Source organism: Rissa tridactyla, chromosome 14 (assembly GCF_028500815.1).
Source record: "Rissa tridactyla isolate bRisTri1 chromosome 14, bRisTri1.patW.cur.20221130, whole genome shotgun sequence".
Lineage (NCBI taxonomy): Eukaryota > Metazoa > Chordata > Aves > Charadriiformes > Laridae > Rissa > Rissa tridactyla.
The window spans coordinates 6,519,199-6,545,972 of record NC_071479.1 but is presented as its reverse complement, the minus strand read 5'-3'; the positions used below and the strand labels follow the sequence as shown (position 1 = coordinate 6,545,972).

Here is a 26,774-nt window from a genome sequence, read left to right as displayed (position 1 = left end):
TTCTGCTCATCGCCCCGAGCCCAGCCCTCACCGGACACCAGCAACCAGCCCCGGCCGCTGGCTCTGGCCCCCCTCCCTCCCACCGCTGCCTCCCTGCATCTATGTGCATACATATATAAATATATATATATAATTTTTAAAGAGGAAAAACTCCTTTTTCCTCTCCCGGTGGCTGGTTTTCATTAGGGAGGTTTCTTTCTAACCCCAAGGGAAACAGCCTATGAGTTTTTAACTGTGGTGCAGGACGTAATTATCTCATTAAGGCGAGAGAGCCAGGCTTTTCCCAGGAGAGGTGACCTTGCTCCGGGGTTGATGGGGACCGGGGGGGCGGGGGGGTCTGGAGGTTGAGGGGGGCCATGTCCCCCGCTAACCTGCGGGTCACCTCTCCCTCCGGCCCCATTTGGGGCTGGGGAAACCCGGCCCCTCTCACCCCCACATCCCTCCCCACGGAGCTCAGCCACTTACACTTGTTGATAGAAGCACTTAAAGCAGGGCTGGGGGGGGGAATGATGTGGATGGGGTAAAAAGGGGGGGGAAAAGCGAGTCTCCCTCCCTCTCTGCCCCGTCCCCCCCCGCTTTTCCGCGGCTTGGCTGCCGGCGGTGCTCGGCCCCTGGCAGGGGGGCAGGTCGCCGTGCCGGGGGGGGCGAGGGGCCGCCCCGCTCGGCTCGGAGCAGGGGCGTTTGTTTGAACAGCTCCAGAGCAAAGAGCAGGGGAAGAAAGTTTGGGCTGGGAGCGTGGTTTTTTCCCCAGACGTCAGCACAAGGCGGAACAGGGGCTGGGGAGGGAGCCGGACTCACAGGGCAGCCGTGATTTTTTTTCCCCTTTTTTAAAAAAAAATATTATTTCGATATTTTTTCTCTTTTTTGGGTTTGTTTTTTTTTTTTTTTGGGGGGGGTGGGGAAGGGGAAGGGGGCCGGGGAGCGGCCCGGCACCTCGGGGTGGGCTACGGGCTGGGGGTGGGAGCCATGGACTCGGCGCCAGCCTTCGCCATGGACAAGCCGTTCCCCCCCAGCGCCGTGCGCGGCCCGGAGCCGCCCGAAAATCCTCAAAGCCGGAAAAACTTCAGCGTGAGCCACCTCCTCGACCTGGAGGAGGTGGCGGCCGGTATGAACGGGACCCCCCCGGCCGGCCCCCCGCCCGCCGGTGGCGGCAAGGCCATGCCGGAGCCGTCGGGAGGCAGCAGCGGCAGCGAGGCAGCGCCCCAGGACGGTGAGTCCCGCCGCCCCGGGATGGGTCCCCCCCGGTTTGGGGCAGCGGCGGGGATGGAGTGTCCCCGCTGCCCCCCTCAACTCCGGGCCGGGCAGGACGGACAAAGGGGGTCGGTGTCCCCCCGCGGCGGGGTGGGGGGGACCGGGAGGGGAGGGAGGCGAGGGGTGACCCCCGTCGGGGGTGCCGACACCCCGACGGCTGGGGCAGAAGGACATCGTACCGGGGGAGAGGGACATCGTACCGGGGGAGAGGGACACCGCACCGGGGACAGCGGGTACAAAGACCCCATACCGAGGGGAGGGACCCCGCACCGGCTGTCTCCGGAGGTGCCGGGTATAGGACGGTACCGGGCAGCCGGTGCGTCCCGGGGCTGCGCGGCCTGCGGGGTCCCCCCCTTCCCCCGGGGCTCCCCGCCTCGCTGTCCGGGCCTGGGGAGCCGGGGCGGCCCGGGGGGGGACCGGGACGCAGCGGGTCCTCTCCGTGCGCCCGCCGCAGCGCGTCCCGGGGCCGGCAGCACCGGGCCAGCGAGGACAGAGCCGGGGCTGGCAGAGGGGACGGGGACCGACCCGGGACCCGGTTTCGTGGTGCTCGGTCCTGGCAGGAGGCGCGTTTTTAACGGGACAATCCCGCCTGCCCGGCGGCTCCGCGGCTGCCGTCCGCTCCGGGCAGCGCGCATCCCTCCGCGCCGCTCCGCCCGCCCCGGCGCATCCCTGCTCCCGTGCCCGGGGCGGCGGCCAGGAGGATTCACCCCGTCCATGCGGCAAAGCCCCGGGCCGGGGGCACCCGACGGCCCCACAACCCCCCAGGAGCAGGGGGTCCCCCTCGGGGACGGAGGAGAGACGGGGGTGGAGAAGGAGAGGGGAGGCAGAGCGTGGGGTGGAGGTGCAGCCCCGTCACCTTCCCATGTTCTGGGCTGTGGTGCCCACCCTGAGGGCACCCTGGGGGTGGCATCCCCCAAACCTGCCCCCCGGCTGGGCTTTGGTGCCCCGGGGTTATTTTCTGTGGCCCCCAGAACGCAGCCCTGAGGTGCTGAGGGCCCTGCCGAGGGCCTGACCCATGCCTGGCCAGGGATGCACAGCCCACCCGGGAAGCTGTGCCGGTAAAGGGGGCTCAGCCCACCCTGGAGGCTGCCCAAATCTGTGGTGAGGGGCTCCCGGTGGGAAACTCCCCTACGCAGAGTGCTCTGTCCCCTCCTGCGGCTCCCACACTGCATACGGGTCTGAAGCATCTTTTTCCCACCCACATCTCACTCCCTGCACAACCTCCTTCCTCCATGGAGAATCCCCTCCCGAGCCCCCCAACCTGCCTCTGCTTGGGATGCTGAGGGCTGGGTGAGGCTGGGCGCTGCTTTCTGGGGTGGTATCTGGTATTTTCGGCGTCATTTTCCATCCTTCCTCCCCTTCCCTTGGGATTTGTTTGTGCTTCTCACATTGCCTTTGGGACCGTGGGGAGGTTTTCGCTCACTGATGGGACCATACGGGAGGACAGTATGCCATGTGGAATCAGCGCAGCTTTTGGAAACCTGGCCCACAGCAGCTAGTTTGCCTCACAGGGCTATTTCCAAAACAGCAGAGAAACCACCACCCTGCTGAGCTCCTAACACACCCCAAAGAGTCTCAGTGGGAACTGGGGGTGATGCAAATGCCAGAGACAGAGAGGCAAGAGGGCTGGCTGATCCCCACAAGACCATTTTTCACCCTAAAAGCCCATCCTCCCGGGGCAGAGACCCCCTGGGGTTTGGCCCACTGATCCCAGCACCGCTGGACCATGGGAGATATTTCCCATTAGCACCTGTTTTGGCAAGGTTGAAGGCATAAAGACGCTGTCAGCACCTGGGATGCTCTGACAACCTGTCCGGGAGTGGAAGCATTTCTCCCTCTGATCCCACCCAGAGAGAGAAATACCTGAGCGATGGGAGCTGAGAGCAGCGAGCAAGAAGAGAACAAGGAAACAGAGAAGAAAACCTGTGTGCATGCAAACATTGACTTGTGAGGCCCGTTACCCGTCGCCACTACCTAAACTGGGATGCAATTTCCTAAATCGAGATGGGGAGAGTCTAAATACCAGGCAAATGCCCGCTCTTTGTGAGCATCAGCCTTTTGCTACTCATCTGTGATGCTTTCAGCATCAGCGTGATGACAGCAGAGGAACTTTTACTAGTAACGTTATCTTTTATTGGCATCCTAAAGTAAAACAGCCTCTCAGCGTTTTCTTGTCTTCCTCTTCACCACCGTGGGGTTTTTCCACCAGATGCAAGCTTGGACCCCCTCAGGTCAGTGGCAGCAGGTTTATTATCAATGCAAACGCACCCCGGTACCCAAGTGTCTCTCTGCAAAATGTGGCTCTGCGCTCCGGCCGGGAAGATTTTATCAGGGTCATCGTGCTGGTGGGTTGGAGGAAGAGCAGCCCTGAGCCCCCAGTGAAGCTGCTGGCACCCCCTCCGCCAGGCAGGGCTCACTGTGGTCTGGGGGGGGCCACCCTGGCAGAGCTGGTACAGGGATGCTTTAGGCAGCCCCAGGCTGTGCTCAGCGACCTCGACAAAACCCTCTCCCCTTGCCCAGGTGGCCGCAGCAGGAGGACGTGTCTGTTCCCGAGACTGGCAGAACCGGAGAAGCTCAGGGCAGGGCTTCATACTTTGCAGAGAGGGATTCAACTCCTCCCTGCCCTGCCCACAGCCCTCCCAGCTGGGGAGGGTGTCTGGGCGCAGCCCCACATCCAGGGCCCTGGGCACATCTCTCTTCCAGGAGCAGCCCCTCCGTTAGTCCCTTGCAGGGCTGGCATATTCCTTCCCGCTGGCACTGAGGACCGGAGCCGTCCCCACCTCCCTCTCCAGCGAAGGGGACTGCTCAGACCCTGCCTTGGCCCCGGCCCCAAACTGGCCCCGAGGGCACCCAGCGCATCCTCCTGGGAGGACCGAGCGCAAATATCATCTGTGCGATGCGTTGCTCTCATCTCACCCAAAAATTAAGAGGCAGAAGTACCACAAGCCAGGCAAGAGCGAGGAAATGCCAACAGGGTGGCAAGGGCTCGTCCCCATCTTCAGCTTCGTCTTCATCCTCCCCCGGGGCAGTGCAGCAGCCTCTCATCGAAAACCTTCCACACAACTTCTGAGGTCTTGAAAGCTTGTTCACCTCCTTTCATTAGACTAACAAATAACGTGTAACGCGAAACATCTGTTAACAACAGCCCTTAATGTTCTCAAGATGATAAAGCAGGAGGGTAATTTTAGCCAGCAGGCCTTGACTGATGGCTTTTCAAACAATGAACTTACTTTTGGTGCCGCCTGGGGATGGGAGAGGGAGTCGGGCGCTGGCTCCGGCGGCCGCTTCGGGGCTGAAAACTCAGAAAGAGCCACTTCTGTCGCGGCCAGGCTCAGAGGAAGGACTGCGGCCCCTCTGAGGGGATCCTCCGGCGTGGAGCAGGCATGGCTGAAGCCCCACTGGGTGATGGGATGGGGAGATGTGGTGGCCCATGGGCATCCCATTCGCAGAGCAGCTCCTCTGGTCCCTTCCTCACCCCCAGGGCGGCCGGGACCCTCCGACCTGCGCTGGGGGTGTGGGGATGCTGAGCAGAGCAATGATGAAGCGAGAGAAGAGGCTGCAGCCGAGGGGGCAGAGGGGATTAAGATCATGTTACAGCAAATTGGTTTTAATTACACAAACAAGGCAGATGACAAGGGAGAAGCGAGGCAGGGAGGGACAAGGACCTGGTAACAGTGGAAAAGGGGAAGGGGCTTGCTTTTGGGGTCAAGCAGTGGCTGATTGCCCCAAGCAGCCCCAAGATGCTGCCAGGGCTTGGGCACCTTCCCCGAGGCAGAGCCATCCCAGCCGATGTCTCCGTGGTGGCCCAGCCTGGGCGCTGTGCTGGTCCTGGCTCACAGCACACATTTCAGCTTCCCAAATGCCGCTCGTCCCTGCCAGACGGGGAGCACAGCTCGGGGACACCTCGGCCCCTCCAGCTGCGGGAACAGGAGGCAGCTCTGTAACATAACGCTGCTGAAAAAGCGCCGGGATGTGCCTGTGGGGATCTGCCTTCCCTGGGACATCCGTGCACGTACGTGGCTCAGCTGCAATTAGAACCAGCGTCATTAACTCGTGGCCGACCCCCTGTGCCTGGCTCAGGGCAATATGGACCCCTGGGACCAGCGGGGTTGGGCCACAGGCATGGGGAGCCACCCGAGGTCCCCCTGCCCCCTAACACCAGACCCCTCTCTCCAGCTGTCATCTGCTTTCCATGGCCCCAAAAGTGCTGGAAATTACCCCAAGCCCCTCTGCCCAGGAGGCTTTCTGTGGTTCCTGGGTGACCATGCAGGGAGGGATGGGGGGTGTTGGGACCCCAACTCAGCCCCCACGGGGGAAGAGGCTTTGAGAAGCATCTGCTGGACATGGCTGCAGCTCTCCAAGGAGATGTTCTCCTGCTTTTGTTCCCCAAAGTGGGGGACAGCAGGTGTTTGGCTGCTCGGGGTGACACCAGGACCTGCTTGCTCCAGCCTGGGGATGAGGTCAGGATGCACCAGGACATGACCTGCCGGTGGGCAGCACAGCTAGCACGGCGTCTACAGCACCCGTGGTCCCTCGCTGCTCCCCAACACAGCATCAGCTGAGGGTGCTTGGGCAGAGGAGCCCCTGTCCATGGCATCCTCCAGGGCTGGCAAACCTCCTGCAGGGCCCTTGGCAGGGACAGTCCCTGCGGGGCGGAGCCAGGAATGGTGGCATCCACTGGCAGGGGGGAGGCGAGCTGTCTCGGCCCTTGTAAGGCCAGCACAGCCGGGTGGGGTGGCACCGGGACAGGAGCCATCCTTGCATGGCCATGACTCTCAGAGGCTGGATGTCACCTTCATCGTCCCCAGCACCTGCCTGGGGCCGTCTCCCTCCTGGGAGGGCTCTGAGGGCTGCAAACCCCAAGACAAGGGGTTTGTTTCCATGCAGGGACAGTGCCCGTGGGACTGCTGGAGCAGGACAGTCCCTAAGGGGAGAGGGGACAGCACGGCCAGGTCTCGTGCCCAAGACCAGCACTTGCCTAGTGCCCAACGCTGGCAGGTCCCCAGTGCAGCATCCATCAGCACGTATTGAGTAAGTGCCAATTAATCCGGGCGGGAGCTCCCCGCCCCGGCCCGCCTCCTGGCCCTCCACATTTGTTTGCGCTTAGTGCGAGGCTGGCGACAGGCGAGGGATGGATGGGGAGCCTGACGTGTCCCGGCTCGCCCAGACGGTTTCCAGCCGCTCGCAGGGAGCCCAGCGTATCCCAGTCAAAAAAGAAAGAGTTTTGGGGAGGGACCCACCCGGGGAGGGACCCACCCTGTACCCCTCCGGGCTGCAGCAGGGGACAGGGGACAGCCCCAAACTGCAGCGTGACCCCTCTGGTCAGGCTTCCCATCCCCAACCGGGGACACCTCCCCCGTGGCTCTCACCCTGCGTCACTGCCATGGGACTTGCTGTCCTGCACGTGGGCTGCCTGGGGGTCCCCTGTCCCATGGGCAGGGGAAAACTGGTGCCTGGGTCTTGCCCATCCAAGAACCACAGGGTGGGGGTGGGAGCGATGCTTTTCCCATGGTGTGGTCAGGAGGAGAGGCTGAGTTAGGTCACAGCCCTGCTGAAACTGGCCAGAGCAGCACAAACCGCTGCCAGGCGCAGGCAGGGAGGGACCTTGGGGTGGGTGTCACAGCTGGGAGACCCCTGGTCTGATGGGGCTTCTGGCGTAGGGCTCACCGTGGTACCACTGCTCCGTGCTTCCCTGTCCCCTCCAGCCCTGAAGGGTGACACCTGCTCACCATCCTGCTCCTCCCACGGTGACACCCGCTCACCATCCCGCTCCTCCCCGTGCCGCTGGGAGGATGCTCTGCGCCCCGGGTTGCACTCAGGTTCTTACTGACTGATGGCACCTGGGCTGCAATTTGGGGAAAATTTGCCCCCAGATGGGCTGAACGCCCCCACCTGGGTTCCAGACTCCCCCCACCCCAGCTCGGGGGGGCTCTGGGTTGGAGCGGGGGCTTTTGTGGCCCCGGGAAGCAGCCCTGCTCGCTCAGAGCCCTCCCCAGGGGCGCAGGGAAATACATACCAGCACGTTTTCTGCAGCATTTGCAGGGCTCTGCGGGGTCCCCGCTCACACTCGCATCTGCGCGAGGGAGCTGCTGCCAGAGGGTAAAGAGGAAAAAAAAAAACCCAACCTGGGGCTTGGAGAGATGGGTCCCCACTTGTTGGGGGAGCCTGAGAGCCGGAGCAGCCTTGGCTGGGCCAGGAAGGCAGGAAAATCACTTCCCCCCCCTCCCCCCAACTTCTCATTGCTGGGATTTTTCTTCCCTTGGCACCCCCAGAGAGCTGGGTTTTCAGCAGCCATTGCTGTTGGGATGCTCGTTCCCACCCCTCCTTTCCAGCAGGAAAAGGATGCAGGAGTGTGGGGCAGAGCTGCAAAAGCCACCGCTCGACAGGGTCCAGAGGGGACAGTGTGGGGGGGTCCCACACGTGGTGGGGACACGGGGCTTTGCTCCACTCCCTTGGGAGCCCCGGCAGCACCCACTGATGTTCTTTAAGCCCCGGCAGAGCTCAAACGCCCCGCGGCACAGCCGTGCCCAGCCCAGGAGAGTGCCAGGGCACGGGGACACCTTGCCCGTCCCCCCCCCGGGCTGTTATGTCTAGCTCGACCAGGAACAGCTCAGTGCAAGACTATTTCCCCTCTCCTTTTGGGCTGTTATTTCAGGGAACGGGGCTGATTCACAGGAAAAATATGAAATTTCGACTCTGTGCAGCCAAGATGGGCGAATTTCAACGAATCAGCATTTTAAGAGAGCCTGGGCGTGTGTCTGTAGCTGGGAGGCTGATGAAATGATTTGGGGCTTTGAGGCTGCCTCGTTAGAAATCCTTCTTCTCTCCCAGGGAGCGGGGCTGATCACCCCTTCTCCTAGGGCTGATTTCCTCCGGCCACTGGGAATTATCCCCCCCAGAGCTGTAAAATCGTTGAGCCGAAGGGATGAGGTTTGAAGCAGGATGGGATCCGGGTGCTCTGGGGCTGGCAGGAGCTTGGTGTCCCCAGGCTGGCACCCTGTCCCCTCCCCCTGGCGTGAGCAGCAGCTGGAAGGAGTTATCCTCCCAGGATGGGATCCCGAGCCACCGGGGCAGGCTCAGAGCATCCTTTAAAATGCCGGGGCAGCGGGTTGTGGCCAGGCTGAGCTCGGGCAAGGATTTAGACCAGGGTTAGTGCAGATCAGTTTTTTTCCTGGCTGGAAAAAACAACTGGGAAGAGGGTGAAAGCGCGGTGGGCAGAGGCAGCCGTCCCCTGCCCGGTCCCGGTGCCTGCATGGGGCCGGCGATGCCCAGGCAGGGCCGGGAGGATGGGGAAAACAAACCCTCTCGGGAAGGAAGGACTGATTTGGCATTTCAAGGTGGTTTTCCAAATCCTGTTAGCCAGCGCTGCCCCGGCCTTGCAGAACTGGATTGTTTTTCACTGGTCACCCCCAAATTTCCGAGAATTAAAAGAAAAAAAATCCCGCCCTCACCCTCGAGGCATTCCCAGTGCTTGCGCTCGCCCGAGGGACGCATGGCTGCGGGCGATGTTTCCCAGCCTTCCCACGGCATAACGAAACTCCCCGTCCACGCTCAGCGTCCCTCACCGCACGCTCCCCTGCCCCGCGCTCCCCCTGGGAAAACCAGCCCCAGCGCTGGGAGCTGCCGGGGGCATTGCAGGAGGTGCAGGGGAAGGGGGGGTCCGGAGCCCTCCCGCAGGGCAGCCCCTCGCCCACGGGCAGCCCGTGCTGATGGCTCCGGCTGCAGATCTCACTGCTGGGAGTTGGGGGGTAAATGGGATAATGATGGAGGAGTTGGGGGAAATTTTCTCAGTTTGGGGTGGAGGGGGGATGGCACACACCCCTCTGGGGACGTTAGGGGGACAGATGAGGTCCCCCTTACTCCCCCCCTCCCCTGCAGCTCTGCTGGGGACTGCCCCGGCCATACGCGCTGCTGGGTGCAAATGGCAGCTCGCGGGGGGGGCCGCAGGCGTTAATTGAGCAGGAGGCGTAACGAGGCCGCAGCGCTGCTCCTTCACCCCGGGGCTGGGGGACAAACAGCCCCCAGGAGCTGGGGCGGGGCCGGGGGGGCGCAGCTCAGGTCCCGGGGGGGGGGACGTCGGTCAGGCTGGGAGCCTTCAGAGAGCGGCAGCGCCAGTCTCCGGCCCCCTCCCCTTCCCTCCTCATCCCCCTTTGGAGTGCGTATAATAAAGCAGCTTTTCAGCTGCGGCTGCAGTGATAGATCAGGAAGAATTGTATGAGTCTATTAAAGTCTGTGTGTCTCTGAATGGAGACTGTGGCTAAGCCAGGCGCCAGGCTCGCGCATTGAACCAGATGTGGAGAGGCGCCATCCTTTCCAGCCACTGAATCTGAGAGGCTGCAGGCTTCACACGCAAGGAAACTGGAGTGCACATGGCAGGGGAGCCGGGGGAGCGCCGGGGAGCACATGGCAGCGCCGGCGGGAGCGGGGGGCGTTGGGGAGGGGGCAGAGCCCAGGGGCTGCGGGGAGCAGCCCAGGTACGGGGCTGGAGCGGAGGCGTTGGTGCAGCGGGGTTGTGCCGCCCCGGGGTGTGGGGCTGCCCCCCGAGTCGTGCAGGGCACTGCAGTGTGTATTAGATAGATTATACATTGTATAGGGGGGGCTGCCTTGCACCCCAAGTCGTGCAGGGGGGCTGCGTTGTACCCCGGGTCATGCAGCACAGTGTGTGGGAGGGGATTGCGTTGCACCCCGAGTTACACAGGGCATTGCAGTGTGGGTATGGGGGGGCTGCACCCCAAACTGTACAGGACATTTCAGTGCGTGTGTGGGGAGGTGTGTTGCATTGCACCCCAAGCTGTATGGGACATTGCAGTGTATATTATATAGAATATATTGTATAGGGGGGCTGCATTGCACCCCTATACAGTGTGATGCAGGGGGACTGCGTTGTACCCCAGGTCGTGCAGCACATTGCTGCGGGGGGGGGGGTTGCGTTGCACCCCAAATCGTACAGGACATTGCAGTGTGTGTGGGGGGGGGGGTATTGCGTTGCACTCCGAGCTGTACAGGACGTTGCAGTATGTGTATGGGGGGGCTGCATTACACCCTGAGTCAGGGAGTGGGGGTGTGTTGCGTTGTACCCCAGGTCACGCAGCTCACTGCTTTGTGGGGGGATTGCGCTGAACCCCGAGTCATCCAGGGCATTGCAGGGGGAGGGAGTGCTGCATTGCACCCCGAGGCATGCAGGGGGATCGCGTTGTACCCCAGGTCATGCAGGGCATCGCTTGGGCGGCGGGGGGGCGGATTGCACCCCGAGGTGTACAGGGCACCGCGGTCTGTGTAGGTGGGGGGGCTGCATCGCACCCTGAGCCGTGCAGGGCACTGCAGGGGCTGGGGGGCTGTTGGGGTGCAGGGGAGCGCAGAGAGGACCCCGCACACGGTGCTTGGGTGGGGGGGAGCAAAGAGCCGGGTCCGGCAGCAGCACAGATGAGGAGGGCGCAGGACGGGGGACAACGGGCAGGGGCAGCTCCTGCCTCCAAACCCACTGGCGCTGCGGGGCTGCTCCTGTCCGGGAACGGGAAAGAGGAGGAAGGGAGAAGGGGCAGAGGGAAGGATGAAAAAGTAAGGACAGAAGGAAGGCAGGAAAGACAGAAGGATGCCATCCCGCTGCGGATAGCCGTGGCCCGCGGCTTGGGGTGGCTGGTTGCCCCATGGACTGGGATTCCACATCCCAAGCAAAGGTGTAAAGCATCCATGGGGTGCTGGGGAGGGGACATGGGTGACACGGGGCCGTCCTGGGCTCGGCTCAGCCGCCACACTCCTTCCTCACCAATTTCACTTTCTTGGCTGGGCCGGCCACATGGCTGTAATTTGGGGGTTGTAAATACCTCAGGGGAATTTTTAAATTAAAAAAATAACTGTTTTCATTTAAATTAAAAGACATTGAAGCATTTCTATTAGTATTAGAGGTTTATAAAACCTAAAACAAATGTCAAAACTAAACTACCAGGCAGGCACACCGTCCACTTTGCAAAGCCCTTCGCGTGTTCAGCATGACCCGGTTACCCATCGGGGGTGAAGTTTTAATGAGATTTGTATGAGAGTGCCCGGGGGTCCCCATCCTGCACCCTCGGTCCCCAACCACCGGTGCCAGTGTGTCCCCCACTTTACTCCTGGCTGGGTTTTGGGGCCTCAGCCAGTCTGGTGCTGGGGTTGGGGTCCCCAGCGTGGCAAAGTGGTGCTCGGGCTCCCCAGGGACCCGGAGGGAATGAAAGCTTTGGGGTGACGAGGGTGAGGATCTCAGCGCCGCCGGGCTTTGGAGGAGTGGGACCTCGATGCAGCTGCCCCCACCCTGGCATCTCCCAGGTGTCCCCTGGTGTCCTCCCTGTGGCCAGAACCTGCCTCCAGCAACCTGCCTTCTGTCCCCGCTGTCCCCACCATCCCCGCCATCCCTGCCGTCCCTGCGCACGGCTCTGCTTTAACCTGGAAACAGTTAACCGGGCTGGGTTTTTAGAAAAAAAAAAAGAAAAGAAAAAAAAAAAGATACGAGCCACTTATTAAAATGAATGTTTTACAATAAATTTGGCGAGAGGCCACCGACCTCAAATGAAAACCAGACCGGAGGACAGCGATGCTGCTTGCTGGCGAGGGTTTCCGGGATGCCTGTGCGTGCCGGCGCCCACGAGTGTCCTCCTCGGATCGCCGGTGGGATGGGGTCCTGGCCGGGGGCTTGTGCCCATCCACACCCTGGCCAAACGTGCCGGTGTCCCCGGTCCAGAGATGCCGGCGGTGGCTGCAGGATGGGCTCTCGGCAGGTGCCGGTGCTCACTGATAAAACACGGGCTCAGTGGCATCTTGGCCTGGGTGTGAAAAACACCCAAATGGCCTCAAAAAAGAGAGGGGAGCTGGGTCGGTGGAAGGAGGTGACACTGTGGGGGTTCCCACCATTCCCCCCTGGTTCCTGCCCATCCTCTTCCCCCACCTTGGCAATGACCCTGATGCGGTGGGGTCTGTGCTTTAACCTGGTGGGCTGGGCTTGGGACTCAGTGCCAGAAGCCATTGGGGCTGGCTTGCTGTGGGCTTTTGCTTATTAAATTTCAAGAAACCACCTTTTTTTGTGGGGGCGGAGTGGGGAGAGGAAGGCTGGGATTGCCATGCCAGGGGTCCCTGGCCGGGAGCCAGCCCTCTCCACAGCGTTCCTGCTATGTAGCCCTGGCTGATTAGTCTTATTTTTGAAACACCACGCAAACGTCCCAGGGAGCTCTCGACGCCGTGATGGTCCGAGGCACCCGCCATCCCGTCCCCTTCCCAACCCCCCAGAGAAACCCACTTTGCAGTTAAGGCTGAGTTTTCGGTGGAGCTTTGCAAGCGCAGGCGGGGTGCCGCTCTCGGGGCCAGCGCTTGCACAAGTCTCATTAGCGTTAATTAATTACACATGCCCTGTGCCCTGGTGGGAAACTGTAACTTGTTATGTCAGGCGGCCGCGTGTGAACGATGTCGGTTGGCACCTCTGCGGCTGCATCATGGATGCACCAAATGGTACCTAAAACATTTACGGGACAGGGAGAGAAGCAGCGGCTGCCATGCTCAGCCCTGATGCAGGACGGTGGGGTCCATCCGTCCTGGCATCATCCATCCCGGCATTGTCCATCCCGGCATCCCCCTGGCCCATGGCTGTGGGCAGCCACCGTGGCCGTCCCCTCTGCCCGGACCCCCGCTGCGGTGCCCAGGGGTGACCCAAACCCCAGCATTTCGGCAGTGGGGCCAGGGCCGGCTGTTTCCCCGCCCCACAGAAGCCCGTTCACACATCTGTTAGCCATCACCGGCGCTGCCACTCTCCGCGCGCAGCTATTTTAATGCGCAGCATAAACAGCGCTGGCAAAGCTGCATCCCAGGTGGGTGCCCGGGGGCTTCGTCCCCAGGGGCATCTCAGGGTGCTACAGCAGTGCGAGATGCAGGACAGCCCCGGTGCTGGTCTCGTCCCACCACGAGAAGGTCTCCTGCCCAGCAGATGAAAGCAAACCCCCCCAGTGAATGCCTCCTCGCCAGGGAAGCTCCCGGCCGCCAGCGGCTGGGGGAGAGCCAGCGCCTTTTGTTGGTCCCCGGGCCTCCACCACGGGGGCTGGCAGATTCGTGGGAGAACAAAATTAAAATTCCTGCTCCCCCGTCGGTCGGTGCTGCTCTGTACTTGGCCCGGCTCAGCGCTGCAAACCCACCGTGCTGCCTGTTCCTGAGGTGCTTGGCTGTGCCATAAGGGCTTCAGGTCGTCTGGCCAAGTGGCTCATGCCACTTATGGCCCCGTGGCCATGAGCATCTGCCTGAGGAGCCCTTTGGTCTGACTCAGCCTCCTGGAGCATCCCTGGGCAAAGCCGGGAGCCACAGCATAACACGCACCACATCCCTGTATCTATCCTCTCTCCCCCTCTTTGGCATTGGCAGGGGACATCCCGGACCGGCACCAGTGTGGATGAGTTTTCGGAGGCTTGGCACAGCCCCAGCCCCATCTAGGAAAGGGGGACCCCAGAGGGGAGTGAAGCCCCTTGAGCTGCACGTTCCCCCACTGCGAGCAGGGAAGATCAGAGAATCATACAATCATAAAATCATAGAATGTGTTGGGTCAGAAGGGACCTTTAAAGGTCACCTAGTCCAACCCCCCTGCAGTGAGCAGGGACATCTTTGACTAGATCAGGTTGCTCAGAGCCTCATCAAGCCTGGCCTTGAATGTCTCGAGGGATGGGGCCTCCACCAGATGCCAGACCCTGACCACGCAAAGCCAACTGGGGCACCTGGTGGTGACCGCTGCAGTGCCACCATCCCCGGCAAACTCCCGCAGAGGATGGACCTTTCCTGGGAGGCTTTTCTCCTCGCCCTGCCATCCCTTGGTGGGAAAATCAGGATATCCAGGGGGGAGCAGCACCCTGGCTCGTCCCCTGCTCGGCTTCTCGGCAGCTCCATCCCCACTGAGACCTGACACAATGGAGGCGATGGCGGCGCTGGAGCCGGGACAGCCCATTGTGTCGGGCTGCGGTTGCAGCCTCCTCCGAGCGCACGGGATGCTCTTGGCAGCTCCTGAAAGCCCCTTGCTAGGCTGGGGTCACCCACCGCACGGGCATGGCCCTGGGAGGGAATTTCTCGCTTGAAGATCACCAAGCCCAAGGGATGCGCTCGGCACCCTGGGACCCGGGCTGGATGCCCTGGGCTGGTGCCACCCATCCGTGGGCGCAGCCAGGCAGTCGGAGCCCTGTGGCCCCGCACAATGGCTCCCCAGGAGCACGGGAGCCAGGCGGCTGGGAAAGCACAGCAAGAGGCTTTGCCGAGCCCCGCACTGTGCGCCAACGCCATTGCCTGGCTTTCAGGGCTGTTTCTGGAGCGGTTGTTTCGGAGGCGGCTGGCGGTGCCAGGCTCTGTGGTCTGGATCCTGCCACAGGGTTGGGGCCAGGGCCAGGATACTGGGGTGCATCCCGGAGCCGGTGAGCCTGGCAGCGGGGTCTGTCCACATCCCCTTCTCCAAAGATCTGTCCCCAGGCAAATCGTTCCCACTCTGGGTAAAAGGTGGATGACAGCACCATCTCCCCCAGCCGCCCGGGAGAGCAGGAGGGGAATTTTTCATGCTGCTCATCCCTCTCCCACCGGAGCTTTGGGGCCAAAGATGTTCCCCAGCCCCTTCCCAAGGCTTGACAGCATCCCACCGACCCTGCCTCCTCCTTCAGGGAACGTGGCTGCAATTAATTCATTAAATGCTTCCGCTGACGCAGGAGCCAGCCGTGCCAAAACACCATTCCCGGATTCTGGCCCCAGCTGGGCGAGGACCGTGCCGGGCTGCGCACAAGCCTCCGGCTGGGGCAGGACCCTCTGGTGTGGCGGGGAGGGCTCTGAAGTGTTCAGGGAGGGCTTGGCACATCAAGATGACTGCAGCCCCATGGATTTCACCAGCTTTCAACTTGTCCTCTCTAAATCACAGAGCACGACTCGGCTGGCCAGGCCCTTACCTGGCTTCTCCAGCATCTAGTTTCCCTCTCTTCATCCCCTTCTTCTTCATCCCCTCTCCCTGCCCTCCTCACTGTGACCTCCTGGTCTTGTCCCTCTTGCATACTTGGATTTGCAGCAGATAAATCACTGCCACCCTTGCTGGAGAAGCTTTGAGCCAGCTTTGAATCTGCTCACGGCTCTCACCGGTGAATTTGGTGGCTGCTGCTGGGCTGGGACTGTCCCCAAGAGAGGCAGCATCACGCAACACAGGGCTCCTCCTTTCCAGGTTCCCTCTGGTCCCAAAACCCAGCTAAGCATCACGTTCCCACTGCGTTTGCTGCACTAAAGATAAGGATAAGCCAAAAAAGGCTGTCATGCCACAGTCGGGTTGCAAGCACAGGTTGGACACATCCCCGCTGGGATGCAGGGATGCTGCCGGCTCAGAGAGCTCTCCAGGACCTTTCCCATGTTGTTCAGGCTTTCGGTGAGATATGCCACGATGGGCGTTGGGACACCGCACGCCATCCCCAGCATCGCCGCCGAGCAGTGATTCCAGCTCCTGGGGGTGCCGGGGGAAAAGCCTCCTGGGCTCGGGGGGTGCAGCCGTGCCTGGAGCATCCCCGGGGTCGCAGCACCGCTGGGCAGGATCCTCCCAAAAACCGGGCGTCCGTATGGCCGGGGGCAGCGAACCGTGGCGCTGGGTGGTTTCTGGCTGGTGCGGCGGCAGCTCTATAACCATAAAACAGTCTGCTGCTGCCTGTCAGTGAGCGCAGGCGAAGGCCCTCCCGGGACAGCCTTGGCCTCTTTCTTGGTCCAGGCTTTAGCTGCTCCTTTTTAACACAGACACTTTTCCCCCAGCAAAACTGGCAGCCTGTAAAAACGTGTCAGCGTTTCAGTTTTTTCACAATTAATGAGGTGAAACATCCTCGGAAACATTTCGCTGTAATGTTTCTCCAGTAGCTGAGACTTGCCCCTCTCTTAAATTTTTCATGTACGCCACTTGAGCCGGGAAAGTTTCCTTCGGACTCAGCACATTTGGACCCCCCCCAGCTTCAATTCTCCTCACCGCCACCGGAGCCTCCGACCTTCCCGGGGTCTTCGGGAGGCTGGGGCTGGGCTGGAGGGGGAGCAGGGACGGTGGTGGGTCAGGATGAGGAGGTCAGAGCCTGCTCCTGGCAGCGGGGGAGCCCGGGAAAGGGCTGGCAGCCCCCGTTCCCCCGGGACACCCTGTCCCCTGTGCCTGCGGGTTGTTCCCGGGGTGGGTTTGGACCTCGCAGCATCGTGCGGAGCAAAGCCGAGACCGGCACCCTGTGGGTAGGGGCTGGTGGCCCCAAGGGGCTTCTCCCCTGGGTAGTGGGTTGAAACCACCCAGAAAACAGAGTTACGCCGATAAGGTTTTGCCCCTGAGCTGCGACGCCGTGTTGGTGCCGTGCACCCAGGCCGGGCTCACCGGTGGGTGCAGGAAAGGCACCACAGCTGGGCGACCCAGCACACATGGAGGGGCACCTTCCCGGCTGCTTCTCAGCCCCCCCAGGCTTCCCGAGGTGATCTGGGGAGATTAAAGACCCGTAGCGGCGCAGGCAGCTCCCACCATCACTTCTGCGACAAACCCTGTGCCGCCTGCGCCCGCGAGCGGGGACAAGCCCCCAGCTCCCCTTTGGCCTGTGGAGCATCTCTCCTGCCATCCCTCCTCCCGCAAAGCCCCAGTGCGGGCAGGAAACACCCCCCCCGGGGGCTCCAAAGCTGTCCCCAGCCTTGTCCCAAGACAGGGCAGTGCTGGCAGTAGCTGGAAAAGGGGTTCAGCTGCACTCGGCTGCCGTCACACCCCAAATCCCCCCCTGCCTTTGGGTGTCTCAGCTGATGGCTATGGGATAAAAAGGAGCTGGAGTTGGGGGACGCCATGGGGGGGGCAATTCCCAAAACACGAGAGCTTTACTCTGGCGCTGCTCGCCACGATCCGAAGGGAAACGCTTCCTCCCCATTGCATGATTTAGAGGAACAAGTTAAACAATTGCACATGAAACTTTGGCGGACGTCATCGCCGGAGCTCTCCCCGCTTCCCCCGAGTATATAAAGGGATGAAGGGAGTCCATATGTTTACCGAGAGAGACCATGGGAGAAACGAAAGACATTGTTTTTCCAAAGGATTTCTTGGCTGTAAAAGGCCTCCACCACCCTGCGGCTTCCCTGATGAAGGCCCAGCGTTAATTTGTTAAATCCACATCAAGTGCCCAGAGAACCCGTTGTTTATTTTTGCTAATTCAGCCGGCCGAGATCAAATTGGGGTTTTATTTGTTAAGGATAAACCTTAATTAATAAAAGCTATTTATTTGGTTAGAGCCGGCCGCAGCCTGAGGGTCAGATATGCCACGATCATTATTTCAAGTAAAACAAACCCAAAACGTCTCTCAACAGTTTGAAAAACGTAGAAACTTAGAGGGCTGAATTTATTTGTCTTAGGAAGAATTTACAGCTAATTCCCTCCAGGCTATTTCAACCCTTAAATTATACCCAAGAAGAAAAAAAGGGGAAAAAAAATGCCATTCCAGGCGGAGAAGGGATGTAAAGGGTACGGCAGATTTGATCATTTGGCTGGGATGGGGGGTGAAAAATTTAAAGCTTAAAAGGTCTTTGGCAAACTGCTCACAAATAAATGGAACGCGTGAAATAATTTAATGGCAGAAAACTGTTCGGGGCTCCGGGGTCCACGGCACAATGGAAAATGAAACACGTTGGAAGAGATGGAGCCTGGGTTTTTTTGGAAGAGAGGGTTGAACACACTCCCTCCCGGCATGGCTCCTGAAAAAGGGGGGCATTTGCACCCCAAAAGCCAAGTGGCAGAGCCGGAGCCGGTAAAACCTGTCCCAGGAGGTGGTGGTGCACGCGGCGGGGGGGGTTGCGGCATCATCCAGGGGACAGACAGGCTTGCAGTCGGACAAGGTGACCGTCGTGGGTCGCAAGGACGATGCCGGGCTGACGCTGCGCTCTAGGGTGAGCATTTTGCAAAGAAACCCCCCAAACTGGATGTCCAGAGGGGACCCGCCTCGCAGTGGGAGACTGAGCATGGCTGGCGATGGAGCCCACCACCGAAAGCCATCCCGAGGGATGAGCCGCCCTGCCGGAGCATCCCTGCCCAGGGACGTCGCCATCCCCGGGGATCAGGCGCGCGAGCGGCTGGGAGTGTACATGCTGGTTAGGTCTGGCTCACAGCTGCACGGAGGTCGTTTATCGCTCGCTAATGGAGGTCGTAAGTCAAAGCCGAAGCCTCGGTGGAAATCTAGTGAAAATTACCTCTTTACAGCACTCGGCGGCTGCTGGGCGGGAGGCTGGGGGCCCTGCCAGCGTGGGGGCCCCCCTTTGGCAAGCCCCACGCCCAGGCTCCGGCAGCTGAAACCTGCCGAGTCCTTCCTATGGAAAACTAATGGAAGCACGGAGGGAAAAGGCAAGAGCCAGAAAAGTGGGCTTGGTTGGCGCTCAGCTGAACCAGCACAGCCCCGACCCGGCAGCGCTGGGGCCGCTGCCTTTGCAAATGGGGCAGGACCGGTCAATCCACAGCTCCCAGCGTCAGCGTTGGCTCGCCGGCACGGTCCAGGCTTCCCAGAGTCAGTGTTCCTCCATGGAGAAGGGTTTTGGGGTGACTCCCAGCACCCCCATGGCATCCCCAGGGCAGAGGGCTGCCCGCAGCTCTCGGGCAGGCAGCATCGCCTGAGGTCGGGCATCGCGGAGAGGGGGCTGGAGGTTACCCAGGCTCCATCCAGCACCCCAAAACTCACCCACATCGTGGACAAAAAGACTCATGACTTTTCTAACACGCTGGGGCAATTTAAGGCTTTTTTTTGTCAAGTACACTGCTCTGCGCAAAGCCCCTGCACCTCCCTCTCCCCATCCTCCCCCTCATGTCATCTTTCGTTATTCGGTAACGTTATCCCCCCCGTTTTCCCCCTTCCCCTGCATTTTTTTTTCCCTTTAGCGGAAATGGTAATCAGTGGAAGATAAATACGCCAAAGGCAAAGGTGGCTGGGGGGTGGCTCAGGAGCCCCTCTGACCTCGGGGTTGGACAATCAACCAATGCCTCCAGCCGTGCCCCACATGAAACCCCCAAATTATAACTGACAAAGGCAAGGGTTCGGCTCTCCCCGTAACCTCCCTGAGCTCTGCTTTGGGGCAAAAGAAAGATGGTGGCGAGCTGGTTTTTGACTTTGTGCAATCACAAAGTCTAATTCCTGGAAGGCCATTGGAGCGCGGAACCAATTTCCGACTCCTCCATCAAGGTGCCAGCGAGTCTGGTTAAATGCGATTCCCGCGGATGGGTGGCAGCGAGACGGCAGGGGGTCTTCAGGGACCCAACCCATCCCATTCCCTGTTCTCCTCTGATGCTGCAGAGCGCTTAGTGGTGCTCATTTTAGGAAAGCTGATTTGGGGTTATTAAAGCATCTTTGATAGAAGCGATCCGGCCCGACTTTGCACGCTGTAAACCTGTCAGACGCACGCCGCCGGCAATTAGGGTGGCATTTATCTAGTCCCACAAGCCTGCGATGCCTGAGCTAATGGGGAAAAGATGTCGATCCGCTACCGAGGCTCGTCCTTGAGCAGAACAGAGGACCCAGGCGGGCGCCCCAGGCAGGAGCTGCCTCCCTGCAGTACGGAGATGGGGTGGAAAATGGGGTGGGAAAATGAACGTAGCAGAGAATTGAGCTGGAAAGCAAAGGTTTCTGTGGGGGACTGGGGAGTTCTGAGCTACACTGGGGCGCAGTGTGCTTTAGGGGAGGTGTGAGTAGGTGGGGAAGGTGTTTTGGCCATCAGCACCCTCTGAGAAGCTTCCTGGAGCATCCCCCAGGGTTTTGTGGTCAGGAGAAGGTCCCTCCATTAAAACCAGCGATAGGGGCTGAAAAAAACGTCCCAAGTCAGGCACGGCACAGGGCTTGCAGCTCTCCAAACGCAGTAACTGCCAGTACCTGGACACATCCTGACCCAAATCATGTCTTAAATCTCCATCCCAGCATGCCTGCCAGCCCCATACAGGAATTCCTCGGCTCTGCTCGGCTTCTGTGGCCGTTTAGTTCTTGCCTCCACAGGTTTGGGGAGATAGAAACCAGCCAGAAATGGGACCAGATCCTACGGAGCTGGGTTGAGAGTTAATTTAAGAAACTTTTCCTCCTCCTCCTTGCTTTGAGCCAAATTAGAGTGGGTGAGAGAAGCCATCACTTACGGAAAAGTCCTATAGCCAGATTTTAAATGGGGGACGAAACTGAAGGGGGTTCATAAACGTTATTTATACATTTACTAGGCTTCTGTTGAAACCATTGTTGGTTCGGTGGGGGCATTGGGTGCCCTTGGTGACGGCACTTTTTGAACCAAGCCCCAGTCTATAATTTCCTCAGAAACCCTATGGGGTGGCCATAAACCCGCAAGGAAACGTCTCTCACCCTGTTACATCCTGTAGCTCCTTCCCAGCCTGATGGTTCCCATTTCGGTCCCAGGCTCCTGGAAAACTCAGGGACAACCGTGGCTGGACTTCATGTATTTTAATCCAGTGGCTCGTTAGCTCGCTGAAGGAAAACAGGACCAAAAAAGGAGTTTAACTAAAAGGGGCAACTGGAAAGCGGAGACTGGCAGAACATTTGAAGCTGCAGGAACAAGGGCTGGAGGGAATCTGGAGAATTTTATTTGTGAGCCTTTAAACACAAACGGCGGTGAAGGGCAGCCTGCGGTTTCCTGGCCAGGGAAAGGGCCTCAAACCCACATGTATTTCAGGCACGGCACCAACCATCATCTCTGTACCCAACTAAGAAGGCCATGTCCCAGATAACAAGAGCACAGGCTGTTTCCAGTCCAAGGGATTGTCAACCAAGGTCCAAATGCACCTAGAACACAATAAAAGACCCAGAGAAATGCCAGTGGCTGCAGCAAGGCCCTGGGAGGTGGACAGAGTACCTTTTCCTCTCCTTCCCATCCGGGGATGTTCCCCTCTCCCCACCATCCCAGCAATTTGGCCTGGTCATGGTCAAAATGATGCAGCATCCCTGCATGTGTCTGGGAGACGGGGAACGGGGATGGTGGTGGTGCCCAGGTCCCACCTCCACATCCCTGCATCTCCTCCCAGCCCAATGCCTCATCCCTTAATGGGTCAGGGTGTTGGAGGCACCCAGTGCTCCCAGGCCCTGGCACTGGTCCTCGCTATAGCAAAGCGCCAGAGAAGCCATCTGCTCTTTTCAGGAGGTCACTGCCAGCAATGGAAATAAGCGTAACCCTTCCTTCTCTGCCGCATCCCTTGGTTTGGCTCGCATCGGGCACCAGGACACTCTTGGTGGCATCAGTCAGCAGCAGGATTTTTAGAGAAGGGTGCAAGAAAACTCTGCAATAGCTCTAAGTTTGGACCCTACTTTGAGAAGAAAGTGACTAGTCCCAGGGACAACCTGCCAGCAGATATTGGGGTGTCTCTGGTCCTCATGGCTCATCTCAGGACGGGACAGCCTTTGAAAGTGGTGTACTCGGGTACAAAGGGACCTTAGGGACTTGATGGAAAACTTGTTGGTGGAGGTTTCATGGCTTGAATTATTCAGAATTAAGGTCCAAGAATGTTTTTCTGGCCTTAAAGATCTTGGAACACATAGTTTCCTCCTGCTCAACAGCTTGGTGGTGACTTGAAGCAGGGGAGTTAATATCCCTTCCAGTAGATTTTGTTACTTGTTCAAGTATTATCTGAAAATGCTGCACATCTATTTAATAAGTATCAAGATAGCTTATTAGCAAGTATTTATTTCTTGAGCATATTCAGGGACTGGTAATTCCTGCCATCATGGCCTCTACAATGATATAGAGCAGAAAACCCCAATATAACCCTGCTATGAATCAGAATGTCATAAAACTATTAACATTTCAAATAATTCCAAAATACTTTCCCACCAGTAGGTACAGATTGGATCCAGATGCTTTATTAACAGAAAGAATAATTAACCAGTACCTCCATACGGAAGAACGACAGCGAGACGTGTTCCCCATGAAGCTTTTTCAGGCAGCTGACTGGGTATCCTGGAAAAAGACTTCATAAACTTGCCTAAACCTGATGATATTAGTGACAAAGAGGAGATTAATCTCAGCCTGGCTGAGAGCCCAAGATCAATACTGAGAAACCAAACTACACCCTCAGCTTCATGTTTCCATGAGCCAGCAAAGCCAGAAATAAACACTGCGGAGGCTCAGCTCTGCGAGACGCAGTGGTGTTCGTTCCTAGCTCTGAAGACCAGGGTTGGATGAGCAGATGCTTGGCTGCAGTCCTGTGTCACCTTGGGGACATGCCACAGCCGGGGCTTCAGGGGGTGCTGGAGGTGGGAGCTGAGACCCACCTCTCTGAGATATTTTGGTGCTGAATTTCCATCGCCAACGATGCAAGTTTGACCTAAACCCGTAGTAAGAGCCAAGCCCAAGACAACCTGTGGATGTGTCCCCACTGGGGGGAAGCTGTGAGATGCAGTCACAGCAGTTTGGCTCAAGTGCTGCCCCAGAATCCACTGAGACTGGTATTCAAAATCAGGTCCGGGTGGTTTTAGCCAGACATAAAACCACCACAGGTCTTTGCAAGTGTGGGGTTTAACCTTGAGCTCCAGCAGGTCCTGAAATAGGTTTTGAGTCTCATGGAGACCATAGGGTTGCACGTGTGCCGCTCCCCACAGTGTCCCAGGTGCCTGCAGGGAGCACGGCTGGTATGGAGCAGGGCACTGCAGACCCCCAGGAGGGCTCAAGCCTGGCCAGGTGCCCGTGTGGGATCTCTCACGTGTCTGGCTCTCATGTGGCCTCTTCTGTGCTTTCCCCACAGGCGAGAGCCTGAGCCCAAGCCGTGGGGCAGCCAAGAGGAAGAAGAAGCAGAGGAGAAACCGCACCACCTTCAACAGCAGCCAGCTGCAGGCCCTGGAAAGGGTCTTCGAGAGGACGCACTACCCCGATGCCTTTGTGCGGGAGGAGCTGGCAAGAAGGGTCAACCTCAGCGAGGCAAGAGTCCAGGTGAGCAAAGGTTTGTGTGGGGGAAAACAACACCCTCTGCCTTGTCTCCAGGCGGGAGCAGGGACTGTCCCCTCTCTCGTTTCATCCTGCATATGACCACGATCAGTAGGACGGATGCTTGGGACATCCCTGCTTGCACCAGGTCCCCGCTGACCACCTTCCCTCCCCATGCAGGTCTGGTTTCAGAACCGGAGGGCCAAGTTTCGCCGTAACGAGAGGGCAATGCTGGCCAACAGATCAGCATCGCTCCTCAAATCCTACAGCCAAGAAGCAGCCATTGAGCAGCCCATGGCTCCACGGCCCACCGCACTGACCCCGGAGTATCTCTCCTGGACCAGCACCTCCCCGTACAGGTAGGTGCAGGCTCTGGAGGAGCTGGGGAGGTGGCCACGGGACAGGCTGCCTAGGGACCACCCCACTGCCATGGGAGTACAGCCCTCTGCTGCTGCTGAGGACACGGGGGGTTTTGTGGGGCTGAAAGGAGCTTGTTCACCTTTGCTTTGGGAACCTGTTTCAGCCCCGTCTGAGCATCCCCTGGCCACCGCTGAGCAGGCTTCCCTGCCTCCATGCATTTCAGGGCCAGAGCGTGGGCCCTGGTCCTCGCAAGGGATTCGCTTGCCCTTGTGCTGACCCTTCCCACATCTTGGCAAGGGAGGTGGCATGGGTCCCTTCTGGTTCCCAGCTCTCTGCATCCAGCCATCTCGTCCAACAGCTCAAGGCAGGGCCTCCTGGTGCATAGTTTGAAGAGTTCCCACATGCATCCAGCCACATAAAAATGCTGAAGCCTTGACTGCTCTTGTGGGAGATGTCTAAGAGGGAACGGCCAGTCTGACCTGGGAAGCCGGCAGGACTGCGCGGGGCATGGGGACTCCTCCATGAGCCATGCCTCATTCCTCCCTTGCTCCCTCCCAGCAGCACTGTGCCCTCCTACAGCTCCAGCGGGACCGCGACGCCCACCCAAGGGGTGAACATGGCCAACAGCATCGCCAGCCTGCGCCTCAAAGCCAAAGAGTTCAGCCTCCATCAGAACCAGGTGCCGACCGTGAACTGACCAGGGCAAAGCCCACCCCGTGGCCTCATCCAGGATACAGCGTGGAGCTCCTGTGCTGGTCCAGGACAAATCCGCTGCCTGCTCAACCTACGTGCCACTCATCCAATGTCTCAGCACCTCTCCTCTCCTCTTCCCTTTTGAAGGTAGAGTCAGTCCCAGGCCGAAGTGGCACATAATTATAGCCACATATGGAGCAAACTTGGTTAGAAACTTGCTTTTCCGCACACCCTTATAATAAAGGCTATATATACACACACATACCCCCCACGCGCTCTTCGAGGACAAACAGACTTGCCAAGGGAACAAGAATTTGCTTCCAAACATGGAAGGAACTTGGACTATTGGATTTGACCAATTTGGGTATCTCACCCAGAGAGCCAAAGAGTTATTGGGTCTTCTCCTCCCGCAGGGACAACATGCGGCGGTGGGAGGATCACGAGCCCCCCTTTTCCCCGGGCTGTGACTCGCAGTGCTCAACCATATGTGCCGAAATGGACCCAAGCGTTCGCCCCTCTGTGCATCCCCAGCCGCAGTGCTTGGGAGAGACTTTGGGAAGCCGACGGCTCGTCCCTGCCCCAGCCAGCCCCCTGCACCACGCTGCCTGCATTTAGGAGCTGCCTGTGTCGATGGCATCAGGCTTTGTCTCTTCCCAGAGGGGCAAGGAGTGCTGGAGCATCTCTACGGACTCGCTCGGAGCCTGTGAGGTCTCCCATGAGCTGGGGGGAGCATCTCCGGTCCCCAAACAGGCACCGCTGCCCTGCCTCGGTGGGTTTTGCCAGCAATTCTGCAGAGCCCCAGGTCATTGAACCGTCCCAGGGAAAGAGAAAATTGGAAAAAGCTGTTGGGTTTCAGCTGAGTAGGCGGCTCCCAGCGCTTCATGCCAACGGCAAAGCAGGCTTCGCCTTCCGGAGGCACAGCCTCCCCGTCGGCAGCTCCGCAGATGTGTGCGGGGGTTTGGGCCTGGCGACTCCATGGGGGTGGGCTTTTTTTGGTTTTGCAGAAAGGAAATGGCTTCCCCCTCGTCCCACCCTGCCGTGCAGCCTAATGAGGTTGCAAGGTGGGACGTGCCGGGGGACGGACACAGGGTGGGCAAACTTGCCCCAGGCTAATGCCACCCCGGTCCTTTGCCCGTGGGACTGAGCTGCAGAGACGCACCCACCACCTTCTCCTGCCAATACTGCAGCAATGGGGCATGAGCCGAAGTGATGGAGGTTTTACCCTGTGGAAAAAGCCCTCTAGAAGCCAGGCCACCCTTTCCTCAGCCACTGCAAAGAGCCATCAGCCAAGCACATGGATGCCACCAGCTCAGATGGGTGGCCTGGACGGAGAAGGCACCAGCCCTACCTGCCTAGAAGGGCTCAGCCCCGCTGAGGACTGTAGCAGTAGGTCTGAGGGTGAACACAGCAATTGCTAAGGTGCTTCCTCCAGGTAAACAACCTCCAGCATGCGACACCAAGGCTGAAAATGTCCCCAGCACTCCCAGGAGCATCCTCTCCCTTTCCTACTGGGGCTGTCACTGCGGCCGCACGTGGTACCCAGTGCTTGTGACACCAGGACCTTCAGCTTCATCCCTGGCAGCACCTGCCCAGGGGAACTCACCCAGCACCGGAGACCTGATGGGAGAACCGGGAGAGGAGCACGTGTCCTCTGGCTGGGGGTGAACCAGCCACTCCAGCCCCAGCTTTCCCTGCTCCACCCAATGCAGCCCCTAAGTCGGGAACAGCCACCTCCTCCTCCTCAAGCATGGTGGGCAGGGAGGGGGCACAGCCTGACCGACACTGCCCACCTCATCCAGGGAGCAAACTCACCCTAAGCACCCACCCTGTGCCCCCCACCCCTTTTTCCAGGGCTGGCATCCCCCCCCGACACACACACATTTGCCGTACCAGAATGGGAGCACACAGCTCCCCAGACCGCAGCGAGACACCACACAGAGACCTGACAAAAGCCAAGACGTGCCAGGCCAGGGGGAAGAGGGATCCACTGCAGATCGAATCATCCGCCATGAGAAACGGCACTTGGGGCAGGAGGATGGGGCTGGGGGGGGTCTATTCCCATGGAAAGCACAGGGCTCTTTTTTCAGTTATACAAGACGAAACCACAGGGATATAAATGTCGCTGCCTCTTTGAGAGCATTAATGAAAATAAACCCATTTAATAGTTTGCAGATGCCGTTTCTGTAAACCTAAAAAAAGCAGGGAATAAATATTTCTTCACTAAATATCTATATGTATATATATATTTGAAAACATTTGCTCCTCATCTTAGGGCCCCTCCTTCGCCGTGCTCTTGGCAGCTTATCGCGGCTTGTCAGTCAATGCTGAATCCTCACCGAGACGAGATACAAATTGCACCCGCGGAGGGGTAGCAGGACAGAGGGATTATTGTAATCTAAGCTCCCTCTCGCCCTTTCTATTTGTACATTTCAATTACTTGTAACAAGATCCACAGTGGATTTTTTTTTTTTCCCCCCCTCTTCTGCATGTCTGTGTTTTGGAAATTTTTGTAAGGTTTTTGTAAAAACAACTCTTGTGAAATAATGGAGGAATAAATATTTTACTGAGTA

General features: G+C 59.1%; 1 protein-coding gene across 2 annotated transcripts; it reads left to right on the top strand.

Moving 5' to 3' along the window:
* The first annotated feature begins 966 nt into the window (after positions 1-966).
* PRRX2 (paired related homeobox 2) lies at positions 967-26,774 on the top strand. Of its 2 annotated transcripts, none has more exons than XM_054220679.1 (4): positions 967-1,210; positions 22,973-23,157; positions 23,332-23,510; positions 24,073-26,774. In XM_054220679.1, the coding sequence occupies exons 1-4, from the start codon at positions 967-969 to the stop codon at positions 24,206-24,208; spliced, it is 744 nt and encodes a 247-aa protein (XP_054076654.1). In that variant the 3' UTR covers positions 24,209-26,774. The 2 variants fall into 2 exon arrangements, with proteins under 2 accessions (XP_054076654.1, XP_054076655.1); XM_054220680.1 differs by having other exon boundaries at positions 978-1,210; positions 24,070-26,774.

Bases quoted from the DNA above. Each gene is read 5' to 3' on its own strand.
- PRRX2 (XM_054220679.1), top strand. From the start codon at position 967: ATGGACTCGGCGCCAGCCTTCGCCATGGACAAGCCGTTCCCCCCCAGC. The intron at 1,211-22,972 runs GTGAGTCCCGCC...CTTTCCCCACAG, and splicing joins CGAGGCAGCGCCCCAGGACG to GCGAGAGCCTGAGCCCAAGC. The intron at 23,511-24,072 runs GTAGGTGCAGGC...CCCTCCCAGCAG, and splicing joins ACCAGCACCTCCCCGTACAG to CACTGTGCCCTCCTACAGCT.